Below are 27,031 nucleotides of genomic sequence, written 5' to 3'. Positions count from 1 at the left end.
TGGACGTGGCCGCGCCATCTTATTTTATTTACACCAAACATGGGTTTGGTGTGTCCTTTCAGTGCATTTAGTATATTACTTTAGTTCAATATCTAACCCTATTCAGTGGTAGGCTTGAGGATTAGTTAGCAGTAGTCTATAAAATGCTGCCAGTTAATGTTACAGATTGCTGCTAGAGCTAACCTATGCTTCGTTCATCATATCATTTTATTTTATTTTGTCATGTTTGTGTATTCTTCAGTATTGGTGAATAAATCGGCTGGTCTACACCTCAACTCTGTCTCCTGTCATCTACTTTAATCCATTTGCTATTGTTCATCGACATCCTAACAAGAGATAAGCAAAACTCTAGTCTTTATCTCAAACAAGTCACTGGTGACCTGCTGTTTGTTGTGACTTTAAAAATGCTTTGATGGTCTTAACCCTGTAAAGCCTGCACCAGTGTCTGTTGAAAAACACATTAATTTATTGCTTGTGCAATTTATTTGGCCTTTTCAAGGGAAAAAATTACACTGATTATGTAGAAGTCTCAATACAAATACTCATGTATCATATTCGATGCACAAGGCTTTAAGGCTTTAAGGGGTTGACTGAAACAGAGTCAAAGCCTGAAAGAAAAATCTTTACACAAGGTTTGTACAAAGATTGACAAACAAGAGAAACTAATAAGCAACTCTAGTTTAAAGCCTAAACCCAGCATTAGCAAAGCCCTTATCTTAAGGCCTTCTAGACATGTGCTCAGTCTGCTCATTGGTGCTAGCTAACATATTTGGAGACATTTTCAAGCTGTCCCTTTCCCAGGCCACTGTGCCCACTTCAATCCCACCACTACTGTGTCCTTTCTGTTTGCATTTGTTACTTATACTTTAGCTGTATTTTTTTTAATCTCATTTATTTTAATATTGTTAGAAGTTTTATTTCATGTTATTTATCATATTAGATTGTTTTTATGTGTGCTGTGTGAAGGAACTCCAGTAAAATAAGAATTTCGTTATACAGTATAAACTCAAACTCTGCATGTGCATATAACAATAAAACTATCATTTTTACTTCTACCAACAAAAGCTTTTTGTACTTCCAGAAAAAAAAGCAACTTGTTATTTCTAACCTAGCTCTCCTGGAGATTATCAATGGGCTGGAGGTTTTCAGATGTTATCCAAAGACAGTCAAAAGGCAGCACGTGAACAAGACAGAAGACCAAAACATAGCAAGGCATACTACTACATTTATATTCATTTATTCCATCGCTAAGGACAGATAAACTATTCATAAGATTACTCTAACATCTGATTGTGAAGTCAGTTATATTCAACCAATGTAGGCAAACTTAACATTGTAGGAACAGTGGTTACAAACTTGGAAATAATTTTGTGCACACAACTTTGGTGTTTCTGGCATTCCAGAAACCTGCAGTATGTTTCTGTTGGTATGATCCTTTGATGGTAGAACTAGAGTCAGGTGACAGTCATGTTTAATTCCTACATAGCTGAGCTCTCATTTTACTTCTAGTGTCTTCCTTTTTCCTTTCAAACACTGCAGCTGCTGACTCAAGCATCATGATGACATGGGTTTGGTGTGTCCTTTCAGTGCAAGCATAAGCTGTGATGAAATCTACAGCAACAGTTCATCACTGTGACTCAGTCAGGACCTGTGTGATACCTCTCATGGTTGCTCTATGTGTCTGGAAATGAAGAAAATACGCTGATTTGTTGAAATGTAAGGATGCTACAAGTTTCTTCTAAATGGGCCTAATGTCTTTTTTTAAGAAGCACATTCTGGGATATTTATCCAAGCTGCATCTATGTCCGATATTATACCTCAATATGGTAAATGGGCTGGTTCTTACATAGTACCTTTCTACACTTTCTGAGCATGCAAAGCACTTTACACAACTTGCCTCATTCACATAAGCACATTTTTTTTCTATATATTTTTTTAACTGCTTGTCTGTGTCTGTGCTCTGTCTAACATTCACACTCCGATGGATGCATCAGAGTGCAACTTAGGGTTAGCATCTTGCCCAACGGTATTTGGCATGCAGACTGCAGTAGCCAGGGACTGAACCATCAAACTTCTGATTAGCAAATGACCTGCTCTACCTCTTGAGCTGCAGCCAGCCCCACTGATTTTGTTTTTCCTTGAGATTGTTTTATGTCCCTTTGCAGCTGATTTAGGAATTTGGAGGACTGTTTTTATATCTTTAGTTACTATGAGTCTTTCCCCTTTTTTTGCATTTGCATTTTCTTTTTCTGCATCTTTCTGTAGATCATCTGAGCTATGCAACATTCTCCAAGGGCTATTGTGCCAACTTGGTCTGTGATGATATTCTATAATTCAGCTTTGTCTATTAATCTTCTAACATTTGATTTCTTGAGAGCAAATGGTATCCAGCTGCTAATTCCTACCAGTAAGCTACAGCTATCAAAGCTAATTTAGCTTCCACCAGACCTGTAAAAGCCCCAAAGTATCTCGAAATTTGCTGTTCCTGTTTTTGTTCTTAATATTTTTTTTCTTCTTTCGCGTCCTTAAAAATTCTGCTGTAAACAGTCCTGTTACTTCAGCAGCCTCTTACTGAAATCCTGGGACTAAGCTCCCAAATGACACACCCTTCCTTCTTAGTGCAAATGACTTTCACCTCCCCCTCACCTCACTGTGTCCGACTGGCTGCCACTAATGGACTGTTTTATGTGTTGGAGAAAAGGTTAGTTACTAACTGCAGATGCTCTCCTCTCAAGGGAGGAAAGGTGGAGGAATCCCTTCCCATGAAATATTCATCCACTCCTTTGACTGCATGCAGAGCATAAGGATGAAAAAAACTCCTCTTCAGGAAAAAGTGAAAATAAATAAATGAGTGATAATAAGAAAATAGGGTAAAAGTCAGAAAACACATTTCATCCATGACTGGACAACAGCAAATGTGAAAACCATATATTTAACAGGGAGATAATTAACAGAAAGCATGTATGCCATACCGTAGAATGGGAAAAAAAGAAAAAAGTTTAAGGGCTAAAGAAATACAGATGAGAAGACAGAAGAAAATGGGGAACTGAGAGAAACAAAAGCAGATTATCTTGTACAGGATTTTAAACTTCAGAAGAAGAAAAACGACAGCAGAGTTTTTCCACAGCTGATCCAACAGAAAGCCAGTGGAAATACAAACAATCAGTTTCTCTAGTTAATCTGCTGCAAGCACACAAATACACAGAGGACTATACTATATTTGACTAAAAACTGAAGGGGGGGGGGGAAATATCTGCTGCTATTCAAAAAATAATATTTTCTTGTGACAGTTTTTCATTATTAAAATGCTAAACTTTCACCCTGAGTCAAGGAAAAAACAGCAGATAAATCTGCATCTTTGCTTCCTCGAAAGATGACTGAAGCTGCTGGATATTTATTCATTACAACAAATTTACATCATTACACCTTGTGAAAATTTTAGAATACATTACAAAACTCTTGTTAAAGTTTACTCATTTTATAGCGATTCATTATATATAGTGTACTCTTTTTTATTTTTTATTTATTTATTTATTTTTTTACAGCAGAATCATTTTAAGCCAACACTTGTTTGCAGGTTTCGAACATGAACACATAATTAACAGCTTCTGAGCTGGATGTCATTTTGGAGGCAGTTGGTGTCATCTCAGTCTGATATAAGTTCAAATAGGACTCAGTCTGCTGACAGCTATGATTTCCCACTGAAAGAAAGCAGGAAGATCACACTTCTCCTGTTGGGGAGGCTCCAGGATTAACTGAACGGTGGTGAGACAGTGACAGACTGAAGAAAGCACAACAGCTTTTCACTGTCAGAGATCAAAACAGTTCTGTTATTCTCTCAATATCTTTGCTAAATGATGTGGTAATATCCTCAGCAAAATACTGAAATACTGAAAACTACAGGCTTAGCAGAGCATTTATTCTACTATTAGACTCAAATGTATGTAGAATTCAAAATGCAAAAGAACCCACCGACCACTTTCATCACTCTCTAGATCTTGTTCTGACATATGGCATAGAAACTGTACATTTAACGGTATTCCTTAAAAACCCTGTTTTGTCGGATCATTTCCTAATAACATTTAAATTCACAGTAACGGGTTTCACAGCAATGGGGATAGTAGATGCCTTTTTGAATGTGCTTTAAATAAGTTTAAGGATTGCTCCACTGTTATCTTCTTCCATGCTATGTGCCAACACAGAGCAGAACAGCTACCTGAATACTACTCCCACAGAGGTCGATTATCTTGTAAATAGTTTAGCATGTTTACTACGTATAACTCTGGATATTGTGGCTCCTCTGACAAAGAAAGTATTTGACTCCCTGGTATAATTCTCAAATGTGCATCTTAAAGCACAGATAGCAAAGATGGAAGCAAAGATAACTAGTAAGCTGTTTTCCCATGCTTTGATTTATGAACTTCGTTTTCTGCCACTTCCCATTTGGATTTTTGGACTTTGTTTTCCCCTGTTGCCTTGATTTTGTGTTGCTTCTTTATGCTACTCTATCTTAGAGTCTCTATTTGGGTCCGCATTCAACACGTCATGTGACAGTTGTGGGTAGCTTGCTCTGGTGGTAACAATGAGCAGTAAGGATGCAGCAGCAGCAGACAGCTGTCGGGATGCAGAGGTGAAAATTCAGCATTGGGTTGCAGGACAAAGGAAGAAGCACACATCTAAGCTGCCTGTTAGGGTTAGTTCATATTGCAAATTTTTCCTTTGCTGAGAGTTTGTCATTGAAGCTGTGAGACGTAGAGCCAGAAGCCAAGGCCTTGGTTAAAATGTAATCATCTATAAAAAACTAGTTGCTTCAGCCTCTTGTGTGAATTACAGGATTCCATTACAGACACATAACAAAGGACAAGGGTCGGCTTTAAACATCTGAACCTTTCCTAGCAAAGCTCCAAAGCAACAATGACGTTTTACTGAGCTTTATCCAGGGATGGAGCATTCAAGACCAGTTTTGTGATTCCCAACCAAACCAAAGAGTAAGCCATTACTTGGTGGGGAGTTGTGTTGGGTTGACCTGTTTACGCTAACATGCTCTGAGAAAGAAGAAACATTTGAGAATTTGCCCAACTCCACAGATCAAGGATATTGTGGGACATCAGGAATTTCACTGGAAAAACAAAGCAGACATTTTTTCACATTTTTGCAATATACTGAATGAAAGGAAATACAACAGGAATGTTGGGGAATGTTGACTGAATAGTGATAAAATGTTGTTTTTACTATTCTTGTTTCATATTTTTCATTGTCTAATTGTGAGTATTAGCTTACTGTTACCAGTAGAGCAGTTTGTGAAGAGATACAATTAAAACTGAGTTCATCTTATTGCTCTGGCCTTCTACAACCGTTCCAGTTTCTCATGTGGCCCCTTGGGAAAATTACCTGCTTACCTCTGTCCTAGAGTCATGTAATATCATTCACTGAAGTGGAAGCACCTCTCAGCAGCCCAGGAGAGCAGCTGGTGGCCTTACAGATGGAAAGTCTCTCTCCATCTGCCAGCTGTCACACTTTTACAAAGATTAAGAAGATAGAAGGAATTTTTTTATTTTAAAGTTTTTCTGGATTTTAAAGGTTTTCATTTTCTAACCACACAATGAAATATGCATTCATTCATTCTCTGTGTATAATTTACAATATTATCATCAGCTTGCTTTTTTGTTAATTACTTCATGATAAAATTCAAACCAGACACTTGTGATTTTCTTAACATACATTCTGTTGCATTGTCCAACATTCATATATTCAATTTCAGCATGTTGAACTAGTGTTAAATAACAGCAACTGAGTAACCTCACAGAGGCCTGATCTCAGCATCAAGTGCCAAAAACTGCAGTTCTTCTAATGATCACTTTGGGCTGGTCCCAAAAGTGAGTCAATCCGAATAGACTGCCACTTTAAATGCCCAACTTTACAGCAGAAAAGCACATTTACAGCTCCTACAAAAAGTATTTTTCTCTCTAACGTTCCCCAAGCTTAAAGTTTACATTTTAAGATCGTTTTATACTGGCTGGCTGGATGCTGACACCGGCAGCTGTAACTGCTAACTGTCTGCTAGGTTTCACTACAAACGTGAGTCACTACTATGGAGCCTATGAGTCCATATAACTTAGCACTTCACACTCTGATCTAAATATAGTCACTACTGTTGTGTCATAGCAAGGAGGTCCAAGTTTTTAATTGTGGCAAGACCCTTCTGTTTGGAGGTTGCATGGTTTTCCCAAGGCTGTGCAGATTTTCTCTTTCAATAAAGAATTTGCGAGTTTTCTGCTTAGAAAAGAAATTAAATAATCAAGGCTTGAAAATAGTTCATTGTGGCTAGATTAATCTTTTATAGGTACTGTAGAAAAGACAAAAGACACTGATAGCCTAAAGCCAGATGATTTTTCAATTTCTGCTTTTGTTAAATAACAATTATTCAAATATCCTCACTTGATGAGTGTTTGGTAAAGGCATCAACTCAAGGGGGAGATGGGGGTTTCATCAATCTGACCCTGAACTGCTCACCACGCTACAGTCAGAGCTGCAGTTGTTGTCATGGAGACAAACTACATAAGGTGGTCGTGGCAGCAATCCTGTGTTATGTTGTAGTTGAGCAGGTCTCTATGGCCCTCAAGTTACCCACATTAGTAACATCTGGCAATATCTCAGAAGTTGGATCATCAAATCACAGAGAAAACCACATTACAGGGTGCAGGGAGTAACCTCAGAGATAAACCTCTTTCCACTTTTACCACCTTCATTGTCTTTTCTCTTTTTCCTTTCAACAGACACTTCTTTCCTCTTCTCTTTCATAGGGGCTAAGGTGAAAAGTCACGTCGCTCAATACATGAGCAGGGCCAAGAAAGGAATTGGCATAGAAACCAGGGGGGGCAAAACACCAGCTACTGGTAGATAGAGGAGTCAGTCAACAGTGTAGGACCAGACTGGTCCAAGTTAGCATTACTTGGATTGACTACCAGAAAGGCTATGAAATAATGCCTCACACATGGATCTTGGAAAACCTATAACTATACAAGATCAACAGGATAAGAGCCTTCATTAGAGAAATGAACATTTTTATGGTAGTTTAATTTTAATGGGCAGAGAAAAAAATATCAATTAAAAATCCAAAAAACAAACATTTTCATAAAAGTTATAAATTGATTTGCAAGTTATTGAGTAAAATTAGTATAATAACAAGCTATTTTGATTAAGATTAACATTGCTCCCATTAATATCTCAATAACAAGACCACAGTCACCAAGAACACCATTATTAACACTGAATGGATTTAAATTTTGCGCTGCCCATCTCCTTTCTCATGAAAACACACATACAGACCAATCTTAGGTTTGTGAGTGAACCCCTAAATAATTCAGAGAAAGCTTGGGAGAAACTCCTGTGTTCAAAATTGAGATGAAATCAAAATTGTGCTCTTTGGCACCAACTTGATCCCCCATGATTGGAGGAAGAGAAATGCTTAGTGTTACCCAAAGAACACACACAGTCAAGCACAGAGTTGAAAATGTTTAGCATAGAAACAGCTAAAGTGTCTCTACTAAAGGTACAGAACAACTTCACCACATTGACAGGCCAAGGGATGTGACCATGTACTGTAACAATTTGGAACAGAACCTTCCTCCTTCAACCAGAACACTAAAGACAGGTTTGTGTGGGTCTTCCAGCATGACAACAACCCAAAACAGACAACCATGCCAACAAAGGAGTGGAACCATGTTAAGGTCATGGAGTGTCCTACCAAGTCTCCAGACCTCAGCCTTATTGAAAGTCTGTTGAAGGAAGTGAAGCTTCAGGGTGCCAAGTTCCCGCCAAAACACTTAAAGGATTTAGAGAGTTTCTGCTAAGAGGAGTGGGTTCAATCTACTCCTGAGATGTGTGCAAACCTCATGACAAGAATTGTTTTACCACTGTACTTGCCAGTACATAATACCGTCCCTATTATAATAATTATGCAATACGATGTTACAAACATGCAAAGAACTGCATGTTGAGAAAGCCTGGAGAACTATTCTAGAACTAAGACTGGTCAAAGAAATTACGAGCAAGCTTTCTTGAAATTTCAGGTTGAACTTAAAACATAAAGGTGGTCATACCCGTTACTGAGATTCAGGCTTGTTACAAACTGTTCTTTACCTATATACTGTATTTCTACTCATGTCTGCACATTTCAGTAAATAGCTCCATCCATTTTCCTTTTTCCAAGCAAAAAATAAAGAAATCAGGGGAAGCAAGAGACTTTTGCACAGTATTGTAAATACATATTCACTCTGTTAATGAAGCCATTTCCATGTGCAGCATTGTGTGTTTGCACAGTGACAACAGCAGCATAGATGACACCTCACTGAGCCCACACAGGAGCCACAGCTGCTCTCTGCACAGTTATTAATCAGATGCTTTTAAAAGCCTCCATCGCAGCCATTTTTCATCATTAGTACTGCTGCCGTCATTGGCGCAGAGATTACAGCAGTGTTGCAAAGCCAGATAAATGTGTCAGCAATAAAGCAACAAGGTGATAAAGCAGAATACATGACAGATGGAAAATGAAAAATGTAATTACATTTAAATGAACTTTTTCTAGTCATAGTTCTTCTTTTTACTGTAAGTCATGCACAGAGAAATAGCATTTTCTCTTATAATCTGAACTAATTCAGCGCTTGCTTGAATATCATATCATAAATATCAGCAAAGTATGTTTGTGACATTTTGGACATATAATAAACAGAGTGCCCTTTGTCACAAATCCAGGTTTTGCACCCAGTGTTTTCAGTTTTGGACTCTCTGTTTCTGTCAAACAGAAAATGTCAATATTCCCCATGCCCAATCGTTGTTTCTGTTAGGTCTTCCATGTTCATAGTCACTTTTGTCTTTGTTTACTTTGGTCTGTCAAGTTTATCTGTTTAGTCTCCATCTCAGTGTTTATGCTTCCTGTGTTATTTTAATGGCCTCTCATCTCATGTGCATTATGTTCAGTTTTGCTTCCCCTCTTGCTTGTTAATTGATTCTATTCACCTACGCCTTGTTTTCCCCAGCTGTGTCTCTTTCCGCGATTACCTTGTGTGTATATTTAACCCTTAGTTTTCCTTAGTTCTTTGTCATGTTGTACTGTTTGTCTGCCTGCGTGTTTTCCCCACGTATTACCTGCTTCAGATTACTTTTGAATCCTGTTTGCTTCAGCCACCAGGACCTGCTGCCTGACCTGAATAAAGGTGAATTTTTTCATTTGTTCAAACCTGTCTTGGAGTCTGTATTTTGGGTCCAAATTCTACATAAACTATGAATCCCCTTCCTTCTCAAAATAAGATACAAATAGAACAAAGAAGAACAATACACTATGGTGTGTATATGTGAACACATGTATAGTGTGGGTGGGGTATTCTGTGGGAGGTGTTTCGGGAGTATGGGGTGTCTAGTCCATTGCTATTATTATTATTATTTTTTTTTTATTTATTTATTTAGGACAGTGCATGTTAATGAACATAAATGTAAAAAAAAATTACATGAATGTAAACATGCCAGATTATAGCCAAAGGCTAATTTCCATCTGTTGTCCTTAAACATAAAAAAATAGACATAATAATTCATAAAAATTCATCATTCATTCATAATAAAAACTCCATCACCAAACTTACACATACACACCATTCTGTTCCCAAATAAAACATTAAAACTATACAACTCATACATGATCACACACTTGATTTGTCCATAACCAGTTTTTAACCTTTGCCTTAAACAAATTGAGTGTAGAGCATTCTCTAATGGGTTGAGGAAGACTGTTCCACAGATGGCCATCCTTAACAGAGAGGACGTTCTGCCCAAATGCTGTCCGTCTGTGGGGTATAAACAAGTCTCCTCGGATTGTAGCTCGAGTGGTCCTGTCTGAGCTTTCTTTATGCCTAATGAACTGCTTTAGTGGTGGTGGAGCAAGGGAGTGTAAGACTTTATATATTAAACACACTCTTTTAAGTTTCACTAAGTTATTGAAGTTCAGTAATTTATGTTTTTTTAACACATGACAGTGGTGGTGGGAAGTCGGTTTTTTGTCAAGTAGTTTTAAACTTCTTTTATAAATGTTTTCAATAGTTTTAAGTGTTGTTGGACAAGCAAGTGACCAGGACGTCAAACAATAGTCCATATGAGAGATGATCATTGAGTAAAAATAAGTTTTTGCAACATTCATATTTAAATTATTACGTATATGATTAAAATTTTGATTATTAAATTTAAGTACCTGGGACACTTTATTTATGTGACTCTTGAAGGATAATGTTGGGTTTAGAATCACCCCAAGATATTTAAATTCTGGAGCTAATTCAAGCTCTACTCCATCCAGGAATATGTTTGACTGCTTCAAGTTTAAGGGGCGTTTTGAAAAATACATACAGACAGTTTTTGAGGTGTTCAACATTAGGCATGAGTCCTCCAGCCAGCTATGCATTAATGCTAAAGCAGCTGTAAGATCTTTTGCCACCTGCTGGACACTATTTGCTTGCGTATATATAACTGCCTCATCCGCATACATTTGAGCAAATATATTTGGACAGACTTCAGGTAAGTTATTGATAAAAAGAGAGAACAATAAGGGCCCAAGAACAGATCCTTGAGGAACCCCTGTATCACAGTCTAAATATGGAGATTTAACCCCATCCAACACCACACACCGTTCAGTTCCTATATAAACATTGTGGGAGCTCGTTCTGCATGCCAGCAATAAGTCGGGAAAATTAAGTTGTTCCCAGTATAAGCTGAACTCCGGCACTGATTCTGTTAATGCTTTTTATGTACAGAATTTCTTGGCGTAGCCATGTGGTGGAAGGCTTCCACCTCAGAATCTCTCCGCTTTTTGAAGATGATATGGTTCTATATGCTTCATCAGATGGTATCCTCCAGCTCAGATTTGAGTGGTGCACAGCTGAATGTGAAGCGGTGGAAATGAGAATCAGTACCTCCAAGTCTGAGTCCTCAACCATGAAGGGGTTGAGTGCCTAATCCAAGTCAAGGATGAGTTGCTGCCAACAGTGGGGGAGTTTAAGTAACTCAGGGTTTTGTTCATGAGTAAGTGGAGAAGAGAGTGGGAGATCGACAGATGGATTCAGGTCATGGCTGCAGAGAAGTGGATGTTGCATTATTCCGTTGTGATAAAAAGAGCATGAAAGCAAAGCTCTCAGTTTACTGGTTGATGTATCTCTCTGCTCTCACCTATGATCACAAGCTCTGGGTAGTTACTAATAGAATCAGACTGTGGATACAAAGTGGCAAGGGCCATCCACCCTTCAGAAAAGCAAAGCAGCAACTCCCCCACATTGAAAGGAGCAGGTTGAGGTGGTTGGGGCATCTGAAAGGATACCTCCTGGGTGCCTCCTGGGTGAGATGTTATAGCAATGTCCCACCAGAAGGAGGCCCCCTTGTAGACCCAGGACTTGCTGGAGAGATTACATCTCTTGGCTGGCCTAGGAACACCTCTGTGTGTTTCCCCAGACAAGCAGGAAGAGGTGGCTAGGAAGATGAAAGTGCATCCTATTTCAACCAATCATCTGTCATATGTTTCTAGAACTTGATTGGAATCTACCTGTGGTAAATTATGTTTTTCAGTAAATACAGATACAGTTTGAATGTCAGAGCAGAAACCAAGCCATGAGGTCTCTATAATTTTGAGACAGGATTTTATCAAGGTACAGATCTGGGAAAGAATACAGAAAAATTTCGTCATTTTCCAATGAGCGTAGTGGCCTCATCATTTATTATCCATAAATGGAAGAAGTTTGGAAACACCAAGACTCCTAGAGCTGGCTGCCCAGCATTGCAAGCTCATCTGTTTAAATCATATCATAAGCCGTCATCATTCAAAGTGTGATAGAGCCAGTCCCAGCCTCTGATTAATTTAAGTAACAAAACAGAACAGAAACAATTAAATTGAATTGAACAACTACATACAAACAAAATGCTAATCTCTATCAAACATGTGGTCACTGATTAATTTCAAAAGTTTATATTAATTAATGTAAGGGCTTAACTCCATGTGATAACATTTTATTCAGTAAGCGCCAAACCTGATTACCTCACAGTGACCAGTCAAGGAGAAATGTGTCAACTTCTGGCATAATAAGATCAATAATCAGTTAGAAGACATCTTCTGTTCATTCATCAACAGAGTGCAGCAAATTTATCAGATCAGTAGCTTTTGGTCCCATTTCACTCAATTAGTTTTAAAAGTTCAATATTTAATTAATCTCTCTCCAGTACCAAAGTATAAAAAACTTTTAAATCTCACTTTGACTTGAATTAACTGTATATCTGTTTACAGTTTCCTACCCAACTCTCTGGAAATCTGGACAAAAGCATCAACGCCGCTCTCGCCGTAGTTTCCCTCTGAGGCAAGGGTGGACACGTAGTTCCAGCCCATCGCTGTCACAATGTCTAGCATGGCCTGAGCCTGATAGGAGTCAGGAGGAACCACACGGGAGAAGAAGTCATAGCGTGTGTTGTCACTGAGCTCTGGAGCTGTCGAGGCATAGCTGATCTGAGGAATCTGTGGAGAAACAGAAAGGTTAAAACCACTAGACCCATAGAAGTACGGATAATGCAGGCTATGTTAGATCACACTGTAAATCAGTCGTATTCTGAGTAACTACCACTGATTTAACTTACTAACTTATTGATCTGCTGATTGATACTTTTGCAAAGATGTTTCTAGTCAAACTGGGATCAACAGCACTGCAACAACATTTGAGCTACAGCAAGGCTGATATATAAGCCAGTTTTAGTTTATTGCAACTTTCCATTACATCAGTCATGAAAAACTCAAAATTACACTGCAAAAAGCAAACTAATAAAACAGACCATAACATGTCCTATAATTTTAGGATGATATAGAAAACTTTTAACCATAATATGTCATGCTTAAGCATCTTGATCAAATGATATGTATCCGTGTTATTTGTTTGTACATTTTCTTAACCATTTTTCTAATGTGCTTCTCCCAGCTGAAACTATAACAGATCTGTTAGAAAAATAGTTGCAACATGTTCTTAATTGTTCATTCATTTGCATGTAAGAACAACTTGGCTGTACAACAAATAAAATATATATGGAAAAACTTTCAGCGCAAAAGGCTAAGAGAAGATTTCAGGAATAGAAGATCCAAACTGACAGACAATCTCAAAAACAGAAATACTGTAGCTCACAAAAACATGCAAAAATTAACCCATCGAAGTTATCAAAAGAGTAGTGGAGAAAATATATATATATGTATATGAGAGAGTCATAAACATAAATGTATATGACTCTCTCAATGAGGAAAAAAAAACAGCTCACATCCATTTCCCCTTCTCTTCTTATTATGACTTTGAATAATGACCAGAAAAGTTTTTCTTAATTGAAGGACTTCTTCATTTTATCATAGCCAAAGAACCAACTGATCTTTTATAAAATAAATTTACAAGCAAAGAAGAGACACCACAATATCTATGAAAAATCAGGTAAAAGCGGTACTGGCAATTTATTTTACTGCTCAAGAACGTAATTTATAGAACTGATTGTAAAAACAGAAGATTGGGTATTCAGGCCAGAGAAATAGTTTGGATGTGTGTTTTTGTTTATTTATTTATTTTTATTGAAGTCATCTGAAGTCATACAAATCAAACTATGAACTATGAACCTCCATTAAGATATGGAGGAATAAAGTAGTGATTTTACTCAGACTGTTAAATATTGTCCACATTCATTTTCAAACATCTAACAGTTGATTTGTTAAGATTTAAACAAACTTCCAACTCCTGTCAGATTCAAGTTAGTGAGCTTTACGGTGTGAAAAAGAGAAGCAGATCAAGTCATAGATCCTGCTGTAGGCAGGCCAACAGGCCTGCCGGGGCTGGATAATGGTCCTTTAGAGAAAGATTGAAGAGCTGATTGATTTCAACTTCAGTGTGTTGAACAGAGCACCACTGGACACCTCATCAGGATTCACAGAGGGAAAGGAAGAGGGAGGAAGATAGACAGCTGGGGGCCTAACAGCAACACAAATGTCACTCAGCCTGACTTGCTCAGTGACAGTCTACAAATTAAACACTGTACTGTAAATGCAACCCTGTCTGAGAGCTGACACTATCAGAGCACTGCAGGTTTAACACATCAGAGAGAAGCTGAAGTTTATTTCCTACAGAACTACAGAGCCTACATTTCCTGCAGAAATGAAGAACATCCCTGAGGTTCTGCTCATATTGAAAAGAAACTAAAAAAAAAAAAAAAGGAAGGGAGAATATAAAAAAGAAATGCAGTTACTTTTATTTAAGTTACAACTCTGATAGAAGTCATTCAATATAGTTTATCAGAAATGATAATAGGCATGTTTTAATTGCTGATATGAATCATAAAAAGTACAACACAAAATAAAAAACATAAAAAATAAAAAAAAAACTTTTTTGTATTTTCCATATCAGTGATCCTACAGCTGGATTTACATTTTCTCTTCTGGAGTTAATAGTGGAGATCCACATTTTCCATTCAACAAGGAATTCATTAATTTCGGGGAGAAATGTCAGCAATTCAGAAACTCAGAAAAACAACCTGTCACGTTAAGGACACAGCGACTCCAAGACATTATTTAAAACATAAATCGTTCTGCATCATGTTTTCCTTCAGACTTTGGGAAATGAAATATTTTCTATGTAGGTACTGCACAAAAATCATACATTTTAAATCAAGACTGACAAATACCAATGCATAAAATAAAACTAATATGCATAAACTTTTCACAGGGCCTACAGTATGTTGCAAAATTCTTAACCAAGTTTTCATTTTAAGGCTCAAACAATGCAGGATTTAAAAGATTCAAGTAAATAGATGTCAAAGAAAGAAACCATTATTAGCTAAAAAAAAAAAACAATAACACGCTCCAGAGAGAAGTAAAACATCTTGTAATTGGGGACAAAGAAACAAAGCTGCATAGGAGCCCCTAGTATGTCTTTTCTGTATGATTATACTGTTATTAACATCAGCACCAGTTACACTAATACCTGCTTTAAAGGGCCTTTTCACCTTTTTGGTGATTAGCTGATTTAAAGTTTCTCTCCTGGTATTGCATTGCTTAAACTTTCTTGTTTTTATTAAAATGACACAGCACAGAGGCACTAATCATGGCACCATATCAATGAGCTCTAAGCACAAAATCCATAAAGACTGGGCTCTACCACACCAGGCTGTGCCCCTGAGACAATCCAGCACATAACTGCAGGGTTCAAGATGGCATAGTATACCCAGTAACATCCCAGTATAGTTTGGAAGTCCCTAGATCAAAACGGGATACACCCCCTATAAGTGGGTGGTTGAGAATGACCCTGCTAAGGTCCTGTGGGACTTTCAGATACATACGGAAAAATCGGTCAACCAGACATAGTAGTGGTGGACAAGCAGAGGAAGACAGCCGCAGTGATAGATGTAGCTATACCAAAGGAACTGTAGAAGCTTGCAGCAAAAGATATTGTGCATTGTACCCTCAAGTTCCCAGGCCTCTGGTAGAGGACCTGGGCTTGATAGAAAAAAATATACAGTCCCAATCAAAAGTTTAGAACCACTTGAAAAATAGGAAAAAAAAAAAATCATATATTACATGATTGGATCTCAACAAGGTTCCAAGTGAAGCTTCAACATGCAACAAGAAGAAATGGGAGTGAGAATTTCATGCTTAACAAAATGTTTTGTCTCACTCTTCTTGTTGCATGTTGAAGCTCTACTTGGAACCTTGTTAAGATCCAATCATGTAATATATGATTTTTTTTCTATTTTTTAAGTGGTCTTAAATTTTGATCAGGACTGCATATACAGAATCAGTCAAAAGTTTTAGAACGGCCCAAAATTTCCAGTTTTGCATTGAAAATTATGCAGTTTAATGTCTCATTGCGCTGTTTAACTGATGCTCACAAAGGTATGGTACCACAGTGTGTTCCAGCACTGCTTTTATACAAATAGAGGGAGTTTTGTAAGTAATGACAAAAAGTTGGAACACCTGTAGGGATTAGTAACACCAGCTCTCAAGGCTTGATCAGCCTCCAATGCTGCAGAAGAGCTTTAAATTGTTAACACATTTTGTGTTCCCCGAAAAAAGACTTTTTTTAATAATTCTGAAATGTACAATATTTTACAGTTTTGGGTAACCTTTTTCTAATCTCTGGCCATTCACCACTTACCTTTGTACCATTTCAAGCTATACATAGGACTTGAATGACTTGAATTGCAATGAATAAGTGGTAAAATTGGGGTGTTCTAAATCTTTTGACCAGTAGTGTGTATATATATATATATATATATATATATATATATATATACACATATATATATATATATATACACACATACATACATATATAGATATACATATACATATACATATATACATATACATATATATATACACACATATATATATACACATATATATATACACACATATACATATATATATATATATATATATATATATATATATATATATATATATATATATATATATGTGTGTGTGTGTGTGTGTGTGTGTGTGTGTGTGTGTGTTTGCATTGGGGTTTTTGTGCAGACTGATGAATATAGAATATTAATGAATATACAAATTGCTCTCTAACAGCAGCTCTTCCTGCTACATTCCCTCTGCACCTGTGTACCCCAATTACTCAAATTTACCTTGTTAGGTGCAGGGTGAGTGGAGCAGTTTCAAAGGAAAACAGGTGGTCCATGAGAGTGTTCTTTCTTGAATGTTTAATGAAAGCATCAAGAAATTCAACTGGCATCATACATGTAAGCAAAGCCTTTTTGCTTTTACAAAAACATAATAACAAGGTCTCTGCAGGGTGAAAAAATAGATCAAGCTTTGTGGGGAATAAAACTGACTTATAAGAATAATTACAATGATAATAACAATAATAGTAATAATGATTACTGTGTTACAGTTTGTGAAATAAGAGGCCCCTTCCAAATGTGTGTTAAATAAATTGCAGTGACTCACAGACAAAAAACTCTCTTGTCCTTTTGGTGGCTTTTGGAGGACTCTTTGCTATGCTGAAGGGCTGTAATTTTAGTTAGTAGCTTATTTGGAAACCCTGCTGGTCAGTTCCAAGCACTCATTTCTCTCTCAACACAGAAGTGTAATCATCAGTTTTAACAAAACATCACAATACTACTGCTGACTTTATTGCATTGGCTCTGGATTGACCCGAAGTCATTGATATCTGATACAACTTTCTGACCTTACCAGGGGCGGATCTAGAAGGGTGGCATGGGGTGGCAAGTGCCACCCTAAAATGATCCCTTGCCACCCCAAGTGCCACCCCAGTTTTGCATATGACAGTGTTGTTTATTAAAATAAGATAGCATTAACAGTTTGAGCGTAGTTACAGTCAACAGTGAATATAAATGCTAAAACTGAATATATTGCATAGTGTTCCCCCCTCCACCATTAACAAATGGTTCAGCCCATTGCAGGACCGGCTTTTTTCTTGTTTTCAGTAGCAAGCGATGTTTATGATTGTGCCAGAGCACATTTTGAACAACACCATGGGAATTTCGGATTTTACACAGATGGTTGGATGTTACACTCTGGAAATGGAAGGAAGGTGAGTGTTATTAACCCTCCGTGGTCCACGGACACGCTGCACCTCCAAATCACATGACTGATGTAAGCTGACATAGCAACAAGCTGCAGCCACGCTGAGTCTCTGTTTCAGCCCACATTGAAAGTTCAGACTTTAAAGTTTTTACATTTTAATTACAGGCCAGTAAATCCAGAGTTATGAAAATATATATAAGCCACGCTTTTTGATAAATACTGTCGTCACTCACATGTTTTATGTAACTAAAGTGTGTAATTATGTGGGCTACAGACAATAATTAAGTTATAGACTATATTTATATGAAAAACGTGTATACTTACTGCATTTGAATTATTTTAACCATTTGTAACCACCTGCATATGTGTTTGAAAAAAAAAAAAAAAGGCTTTGATTTTGCCACCCCATTTGATTTCTTTGCCACCCTAAGAAAATTTCTCTAGATCCGCCCCTGGACCTTACTGATATCCAATCCAAATATCATATCGCTCCATCTGTCTATATGATCTTATTTTAAGTTCATGACTTTGGTTTTATATAATATTTTGGAATCGTGGTGAATTCTCCCACTAGCTTGATCGATGGCAACAATCATTACCCTCCACACCAGAATATTGCTATGGTAGAACAGGAACAGATCCATCTGACACTGAGCTCATATGTTCTTTTTAGGATATCTCTACACATTTTAACCGTATGTGGACATGTTTGCTGTTTTCTGCCATCTCAGGCTGCTTTCTGTCACAGAGACTGATGCTTGTCATTCTGTGACAGCTAAAGCGTTCCGCTTGACTGAACAATAAAAGAAGGGATCCATCATTGGTGACAGCTCTCATCCATCATCTTGCATTCTGTGCTCTGATTTTTATGATTTAAGCTGTTTAGTATCAACTGCCTCTGCCCTGGGCAAGAAACAGCTTTCCCCTAGAGGTGACATTCTGCATGGTTCCTGCTGTTGCATGTTTTTCATGTTTAATGTTTTTTTTCTAGCAGTGATCAAAATAAATTCAGGGTAGATTCAAAACGACTGACTATCTCAGAAAATTCTCCCTTCTGGAAAGGCACAAAAAAGTCAATAACTAGAAATTGAGTTTTCTTATTTAATGAAATGTTTATACCAATATTAACTACTGGGTCCTTTCATTTCCAAAGAATTCTCAGAGCTTACTGTCTAAATGTAGCCAGATCAACCAGTTTGTAGGCTTTGACACTAAGTCAGCCCATCTCCACATGACATTTGGCATTCTGCTATTTAAAAGTGAGCTTAGATCTACAATCAAACAATCAAAAGAACAGTTTGAGGTTGGAGGAAGTGAAACATAGTTAGTAGATGATACTATTTTGGCATGAAATTGCTAACAATACTAAACTTTGCTCTCACAATGCTGCAGTACACCACCTCATAAAATATGAAATTATTAAAAAGGTGTGCTAATTTACTCATTCATTATTTTTTATATTTAAGTGCCTGACCTAATAGTATTTGGGATATTGTGACAATCTTTCTGCCAAACAGAAGTGACATGAGAGAGATTCCCAATCACATGAAAACATTTTGCATTTTTAATCCTTTCAAAAATCTACACAATTCTTGCACAAAAGTCTTTTTCTTAGGTTTTGCAGTATAACTAATTTGCAACTTTTTAAAGTATCTATGTTTCATATTCATCTCACAACTGGTGGATTTAGACCTGCGTTATTCTCCCAGCTCAGAGCTAATGCTCTCATCTGCTAATGCTCTCATCAGTGATGAGAGCATTAGCAGCTTTACCTATATCAGCAGGTGGTGATAAAGGTGAACTAAATAGTGGAAGAAAAGATTCAAGGATAACTTCTTTGCTGGATTTACACTACTGTACACAAAACGATGTCATATATATTCTATAATTTGTTCCCTTTGATTAATAATTTTTCGTGGGTCCAAAATGTAGTTTATACATACATTCAGCCAAAGATTACTGGTTTGTTTCAAGCTGGAGATACAAACACTCTCAGGGGTCAGCAAGGACATCTATGAAAAAAATTCTGCTAAATCAAACTAAAGCTACCTGCTGCGGTGACCCTTCTAACGAGTGAGCAGCCATAAGCCCTAAAAAACGCAAGTTGGTTGATCCCTAATTAGTACGATATAAATACAATTTGTATGGGAGAAGCAAGACCACAAGCTGATCAGAATTTTAATCACAGTAATAAGAATAAACATTTTTCTTCCACTGAATGAAATATTCATATTCTAAGACTTTTAAATGTAAATGTACTGTTTCAGACACATGTTTCCAGAACTGAGCCTGACAGTTTTGGCATCTTTGAAATGCTGAAATTTCCACTAGTATTTCTGTGACGTTTCTTTCAGTTTGAATGAACAACATAAGTTTGTAAAATTGTCACATATTTGCTTTCATTGATTATTCTCCAAATTATAAAAATCCCTTTATTCCCCATCTTCTTTATTTGTCTGACACTAACACCAGATTAATTTTCTACTATTGTCTTTTGGGGGGGGTTGTTTGTTTTTTGCTCACTGGCATGTTATTCATCTAAGGAACAGAAAACAGCTGACAGCAAGAAACTGATCTGACTGTAAGTTCTATCCAGTCCTACACTTGCTCATTGTGAACGCCAGCTGTTAAAGGTGGGAAGGCAAGCAGACAAACTTCAAGATCTGCACTGACGATGACCTCACTTTACGGCCTTACTTGATGTCATTGAAGAGGAGATTTGGAACCATCACAAAAAAAATGTGGTAACTAACATCTCAGCCAGCCAATCAATTTTACCAACAAGGTAAACAAACAAAAACAAAAGGTTGATGCTGAGAAGTCCTCTTAACTTGAGGGCTTTAGCTATCAGTTACATTCTCTCAATGTCTCTATTGAATATGCTTGTGTTTATCTCATCTCCACCCTGAGAGTATTTTGTAACATTTTCAACTTTAAGGATGGTCCTTCAGCTCAGCAACATATTTGTATTCAACACACCAGTTCAGTGGAGTGTGACGAGAAGCTGTTACATTATGGACATATATTTAGATATTTCAAGTATGTATGTAGGTGTTTCTACTCCTCAGACAGTAAAGAGAGGACACTGTCTGAACAAACAGTGTTTAAGTAAAACAGACAGCGAAATACACAATACACAAGAAACTGTTTGCATTTCATGACTGAATAGCTGTTCATATAAAAACTATGAGGACAAATTCACCCAGTCCAAAGAGGATCATTTCAGTAGTATTGTCACAGATACAGTAGTATCTTTCCACCCATCCATCTTTTTTCATGCTTTTCTGGGCCTGGGTCATGAGCGCAGCAGTCTAATCAGAGAAGCCCAGACCTCCCTATCCATCTCTTCTAGCTCTTCCAAGGAAACACCAAGGAATTACCAGGCCATCTGAGAGATATAATCTGTCCAGCGTGTCCTGTATCTGCCCGAGGCCTCCTCAGGGCCTTCTCCCAGTTGGACATGTCTGGAAGACCTCACTCAGGAGACGCCCAAGAAGCATACTTGTCAGATGCCCGAACCACCTCAACTGGCTCCTTCCACTGTGGAGAAGTAGTGACTCTACTCAGAGCTGCTCCCAGATGGATGAACTCCTCACCCTATCTCTAAGGGAGAGAACAGACACCCTTCAAAGAAAGCTAATTTCTGCAACTTGTATCGGGGATCTCATTCTTTCGGTCACTAGCCAGAGCTAGTGATCATAGGTGAGGGTAGGGACGAAGATCGACCAGTAAATTGAGAGATTAACTTTTACATTAAGCTCCAATCCGTCTGTTGAGCTCCCGCTTCCCTCTACCCTAACTCTTGAGGAAGACCCTGAGATTCTTAAACTCCTTAACTACTTTCACCATTTGGCTATGCCTAGAAATTCTTACCATAAAAATTATGAACAGAATTGGTGACAAAGGGCAGCCATGGCAGAGTTCAACACCCACCGAGAACGAGTCCAAACTATTGCTGGCAATGCGCACCAAGCTCTTGCATTGGTTGTATAAAGACCAAATGGTTCATAGCAGCATTTAGTTGGTCCATCATTGATTTTTCAACAGGACATTGATCCCAAACAAACCTCCAGGCCGTGTAAGGGCTAACTGACCAAGAAAGAGAGTGATGGAGTGCTGCGCCAGATGGCCCGGCCTCCACAGTCACCTGACCTAAACCCAATCAAGATGGTTTGGGATGAGATGGACCGCAGAGTGAAGACAAAAGGGCCAACAAGTCCTCAGCATCTCTGCAAACTCCTTCAAGTCTGTTGGTAAACCATTTTAGGTGACTACCTCATGAAGCTCATTGAGAGATACAAATACAGACCATTTACCATTTACCATCTTTTGACTGGTAGTCCATATTACTATTGTACGTATATGCATACAAGAAGAATTCTGTGTGTCATTATGGTAATTTTGGTTTGAAATCCAAGACACTTAGCTTATGGCGTTCCATGTATGTCCTATCTTGAACCCTGCTGTTATGTGTTGGATTGTCTTAGGGGCAACTGGGGTCTTGCCTGGTGTGGAGCTTGTACCTAGAGCTTGTTCCTGTGGTGCCATGATTAGTTTGTTAAAGTGAATTGTTAAATGTTGTCATTTTTATGCTTACCACCTCTACATTGTTTCAAACTCTGTGATCAAGGCATTCCTTTGTCCGCCTCCCCAGCCTCTCGAGGTTCTGGGGGGAGGCTGTAGTGTTTTATCACAAGGTTTGTTTGATGTTTGGTAAGCTTCCTGCCCTTTTTATGGTTTCACTGTGGTGTGTATGGTGAACCAATACAGGAATTGAGCCATATATTGGGTGTGGGGGAGATTACCTTTTTATGACCAAAGATGTTGTTAGAAACAGTTGTGATCAGGAGGTCACACAAACGCACCCCCATGTCACACACACACACACACACACACACACACACACACACACACACACACACACACATTCTCACATACACACACACAAGTTCTTGCACATGCTTACACACACACACACACACACACACACACACACACACACAGGTATGAATGTGAAGGTAAATCGGAGGAGGTTGAAGCATTATTGTGTGCAAAAACATTTAGAACAGTCAAGAACACCAGCTGCTTTATCGTAGAGCTATGTGATGGACAAGATAATTGTCTATTTTATTCAGATTTTGCAATTTTGCATCAAATTCATTTTAAAAGTTGTTGAGACTTTGTACTGTTTTGAACTTGAAGTGCTTCCTTGTTAAGAAGTTGCTGAGCTATTGGCCTAATGTGGGCTTTTATTGATAGCTTTGATCACACACGATCATAACAGCTTGACATGTCTAACAGACTGAAATGAAGACATTTAAATTAGCACTGAATGTGAGTGGTTATTCGCCCTGAAGTGTATTTGAGAAGTAGCTAGGCTACTTATTTTAGAAATGAGATGAAATGATTCTGGATCAGATTTTAGTGTTGAATAGGAGACTCAATAAAAACTGACCAAATACTAGAAACTCTCTTTCACATCTTCTAAATGCACACACTTGAGAGTATCTTTAATAATTCAGCAATGGAAGGAAAAACATAGGCTCAACAACTAACACTGATGATGCAAAATTAGGATGTGTCATTCATCGAGGTATGCAAGTAATCTGATTGCATTACTTTTTGAAATGTTTGAGTCCTAAGGTGTAAATATTCATTCATGATAATCACTGGTAGACCTAGCAGCAGCGCCAGTCTTTAGCTGTAAGGGTAGTCTGTGAAAAAAATCCTATTTTTCAAGGATTGAACATTAAAAGTGCATGATCTGTATTACATATGCAGAATCATAGCCTGTAATGATCCTTTTAATAGCAAGACTCATCGTGAAGGACTTTTTCTGCACAGTTCACATTTATCAAAAGAAGAAGGATTTAAAAATTGCCCACTGCTGTCATGCTTATAGGAGCTGAAGGAGTATTATGTTATCATTAAAATAGAGTGATGATCCAACATGAAAGAGTGAGGTTTCACACAGTGGGAATGACGGATGGTTTTCAAGAAAAACAGTGAGTGAATGACAAGCTTAATGATTGCTTCACAGAGTCATAAATTAAAGGTGGATACTAATGGATACTAACATAGGAGCTAATGAATCGCAACAATAAAGATAAATGTTGTAAACATTCCGGCTAAAAGTGAACATTTCATTTAGGCTGTGCCATAATCACATCTGTTTGCTGTGAATGGAAACCTTGAACAGTGCTGCAAACAGTTAAACTGTTTTGATGTTTTACCTCAGCACTGACAGCTCATCCTTTCATCTGGTTTTATGTTCTGTTCTGGTTTTTCAATTAGATCTTGGAAAGTTGGCACATCTATCTGACAAAGAAACAAAAAGTCAGAGGCCTTCTTTGTCCTCATCTGTCAATAGTCTATGTTCTGATGAACTGTCTTACAGTCTAAGAAGTTCTGTGTTCCTAGAACTTTAATTCAACACATTGATGTGAATGCTGCTTTTTCCTACATGCTGACTCTCTAGTCATTACACTCTGCAGGATAAATGCTTTGTCTCTCTCAACCCCCGACTTCCATGCTTCCTTCAGAATTCACTCTAGTGATGTTCAGAACTTTCGAGCAAAACAAATTGCATCTTAACAAACATGACAAGACTGGAACAATCTCCTTTGGAGAGATGAGATGAAAATGGAGATTTTTGGACATGATGCCATGTTTGGTGAAAACCAAACACATATCAAACACCTCATACCAAGTATTAAACATGTTGGAGGAGGGGTGATGATTTTGGCATGTTTTGCAACCCCAAGACCCGCACACCTCGCATTGAGTCACTGAGTCAGCCATTAACACCCCTGCATATCAGACTATTCTAGGGTCAAATGTGAGGCAATTTGTCCAACAGCTAAAGCTTGTCTGTTATTGTGTCATACAACAATACTAAAGCAGAGCAGTACATCTACAACAGTAGGGCTAAAAACAGAAAACGAAAAGAACCAAGGTGTCCCAGTGGGCAAGTAAACATTTAACACTCGGATAGTTAGTTTAAACATGATCACACCGAAGTTTGTCACATGGAATGTATGTGGAGTTGGTTCCAGGGAAAAGAAATTTAAAATTACTAATTGGTTAAATGACTTACAGACATATAATCTTTCTACAGGAAACTCATATGTCCAAAACATTTGCACACAGACTTACTTCTCTCACACGTACTCATCCTGCTACAACTCAAAACAAAGAGGCATCACCATATTAATCCAGAAATTGACAGGCTCAGTACAGCAGTAAGCCAAAGGAACTGGGAGTCTACAGTGCCTGCTAGCCCATTGTGGGGGGTGAGAGCGGGGACCTTGAGGAGAGGGAAGAGCTGAGATTGTTTGGGTCGCCTAGAGCTCTGCCTTGTCTCATACGTAGCTACTCTGTCTTGTTCTTTTTCATCTTTATTGTTGGGTGAGGTGCTGGTGCTGGGGCTCTGAGTGGACCAGCCAGACTACCCTTTGCAGTGGGGATGATGGGTGCTGGCCTTTGGTGCGGCATTGCCCTGGGTTGCGGTTGACACGGTTCCCAGGTCCACTTTTCCTCACCCTGCAGTGGGATGTAGGAAATATGGGTGCTTACTAAACAAGCTTTGCTGGGACTCTGCTTCTGGGGGTGGTCCTCTATCTCCCGTTCTTGATCATCTCTAGCCTTCTTCTCCCTCCACATCCTCCGACAACACATCACTCACACATGGAGGGTCTTGGGGGGAACATGAGGTACATAGGCCACAGTTGCTAGGGCCATTCATATGGCTTTGCTGGAGGTGCTGTGTGAGTAACGTATTCTGAATACTTTGGATTACTTAATATCCAAAGTATATTATCATGCTGGGGGTCTGGGTTCTGGGGGTATTGTCTCTCACCCTCATTTTTCAAGTATGTTTCATGATAAATGCTAATACACAGACTCTTTCACACACACGCACACAAACACACAAACACACAAACACACAAACACACACAGCTAAACTGTATATTTGTTTGTGCACTTCCCTCTGTTTTGTCTTTGTGGTGCTTTGTATTGTTTGAGTGTGCTTTGTTACAGATGCAGCAGTTGGAGACCCAGCATGTCTGTTTGCCTTTGTATTGTGGATGGATTATCTCAGTTGTTCTCCTGGCTGAAGTTTGGTCTGTTTACAGCATCCTGCCATGCAATTGCATTTGTCCCTAACCATCAGGAACCCTCAGGTTAACTTTTATCGACTTGAAAAAAAGTTAGCATTCATCCTCTAGGTTCACTGTGTTTATATTATGCTAACCATAGCTGTGCAGCTAGCCACCACCTAGCACATCATTATATACCAGCTAGCCCATCTTCAGTAACCCTACAAAACATCACTGCTGTTTACTTTCCTGTCTTCATTTATGTTAAGTGATAGCAAAGCGCGCTCATGCTCACAGGTATATACACTGGTGCTCACACACACAAACTACACCCTTTTTGGCTGCTACCTTAAAAGCACACTGTGCGCTGTCGATCTTATGTGCTGCACAATAATATTAAATATTTAGTATTTACTGTTATATTCACATAGATCATCACGATGATGTTGTTTATTATATTGCTCTCTTTTTCTTTGCTTGTTTTCTCTTTTTTCTTTCTCAACAGGTGATCCAGGTGATTGATATATGCATTTTTTTGTCTGTTTGTTTTGTTGGTTTTTGGTTTTTGCTCTTTATCACCGTTCCTCTTCCCCGCTCTTTTTCTTTCCCTCTTCCTTTCTTAAAAAAACAGTGAGATGAAACTGTCAATCCAGATTTCAATTTGCAGGGTAACTGTTTTAAGGGGGTATTTTAGTCCAAAATCATGCATGGAGGAAGATGGCTACAGCCGATTGCGTTCTCAGTGAATACCTCAGGCAGCAGAAACCCAAGAAAGAAGAGGAGCAAGGAGAAGAACCATCATGGAATATGCACTGTATGTACCACCGGCAGAGAGAAGAAGTGGCTGTCATCCAGAAATTATACCACTGGCTGGACAAAGCTGGACTGAAAGACAGCACAGAAGAACTTGTTGGGTCTGTGTTTCCACATGCCCCGCTAGTTTAGAGACTTATTCCTCATGAAGAACACAAGACATAACAGAACATCTTCAACCGGTCTTTTAACTTGCTAACGAGGGAAGCCTTGGTCAGAACCAGGCGGTGGAGCATAATGCTCATCGCCTGTCTCTAGCCCAAATCCTTCAAAGAGTAGCTGTCCTTGTAGCCTTTTTATTGACATGACAGTTACAGTACACATCACAGCACAAGCACCTCCCCTCATAAAACCCCCCTTGATTACAAAGACAAGGCACTGTGTGTGTGTATGAGTGTGTGTGTGTGTGTGCGTGTGTGTTAAAACCATTTTAAAACTTTTGTTTGTTTTAAATATCAAGGCGGGGTACAACTGTTATTCTCAAACAATCATAAGGCTACTTTTTGAACCACCACAC

General features: G+C 38.3%; 1 protein-coding gene across 2 annotated transcripts in view; it reads right to left on the bottom strand.

The window, feature by feature from the left end:
* LOC146383131 (metabotropic glutamate receptor 8-like) overlaps window positions 1–27,031 on the bottom strand; it is a 120,715-nt gene that overhangs the window by 59,752 nt on the left and 33,932 nt on the right. For both annotated transcript variants that reach the window (XM_084934301.1, XM_084934302.1), the window contains exon 3: window positions 12,322–12,538. In XM_084934301.1, the coding sequence (XP_084790427.1) occupies window positions 12,322–12,538 (217 nt within the window). The remainder of the gene's footprint in view (window positions 1–12,321; window positions 12,539–27,031) is intronic.

This window comes from Perissodus microlepis, chromosome 7 (assembly GCF_051167445.1).
Source record: "Perissodus microlepis isolate ML-2025 ecotype Zambia chromosome 7, ASM5116744v1, whole genome shotgun sequence".
Taxonomy (NCBI): Eukaryota; Metazoa; Chordata; class Actinopteri; order Cichliformes; family Cichlidae; genus Perissodus; species Perissodus microlepis.
Note: the sequence above shows the minus strand (reverse complement) of the source record. Positions and strands in the feature narration are given on the sequence as shown.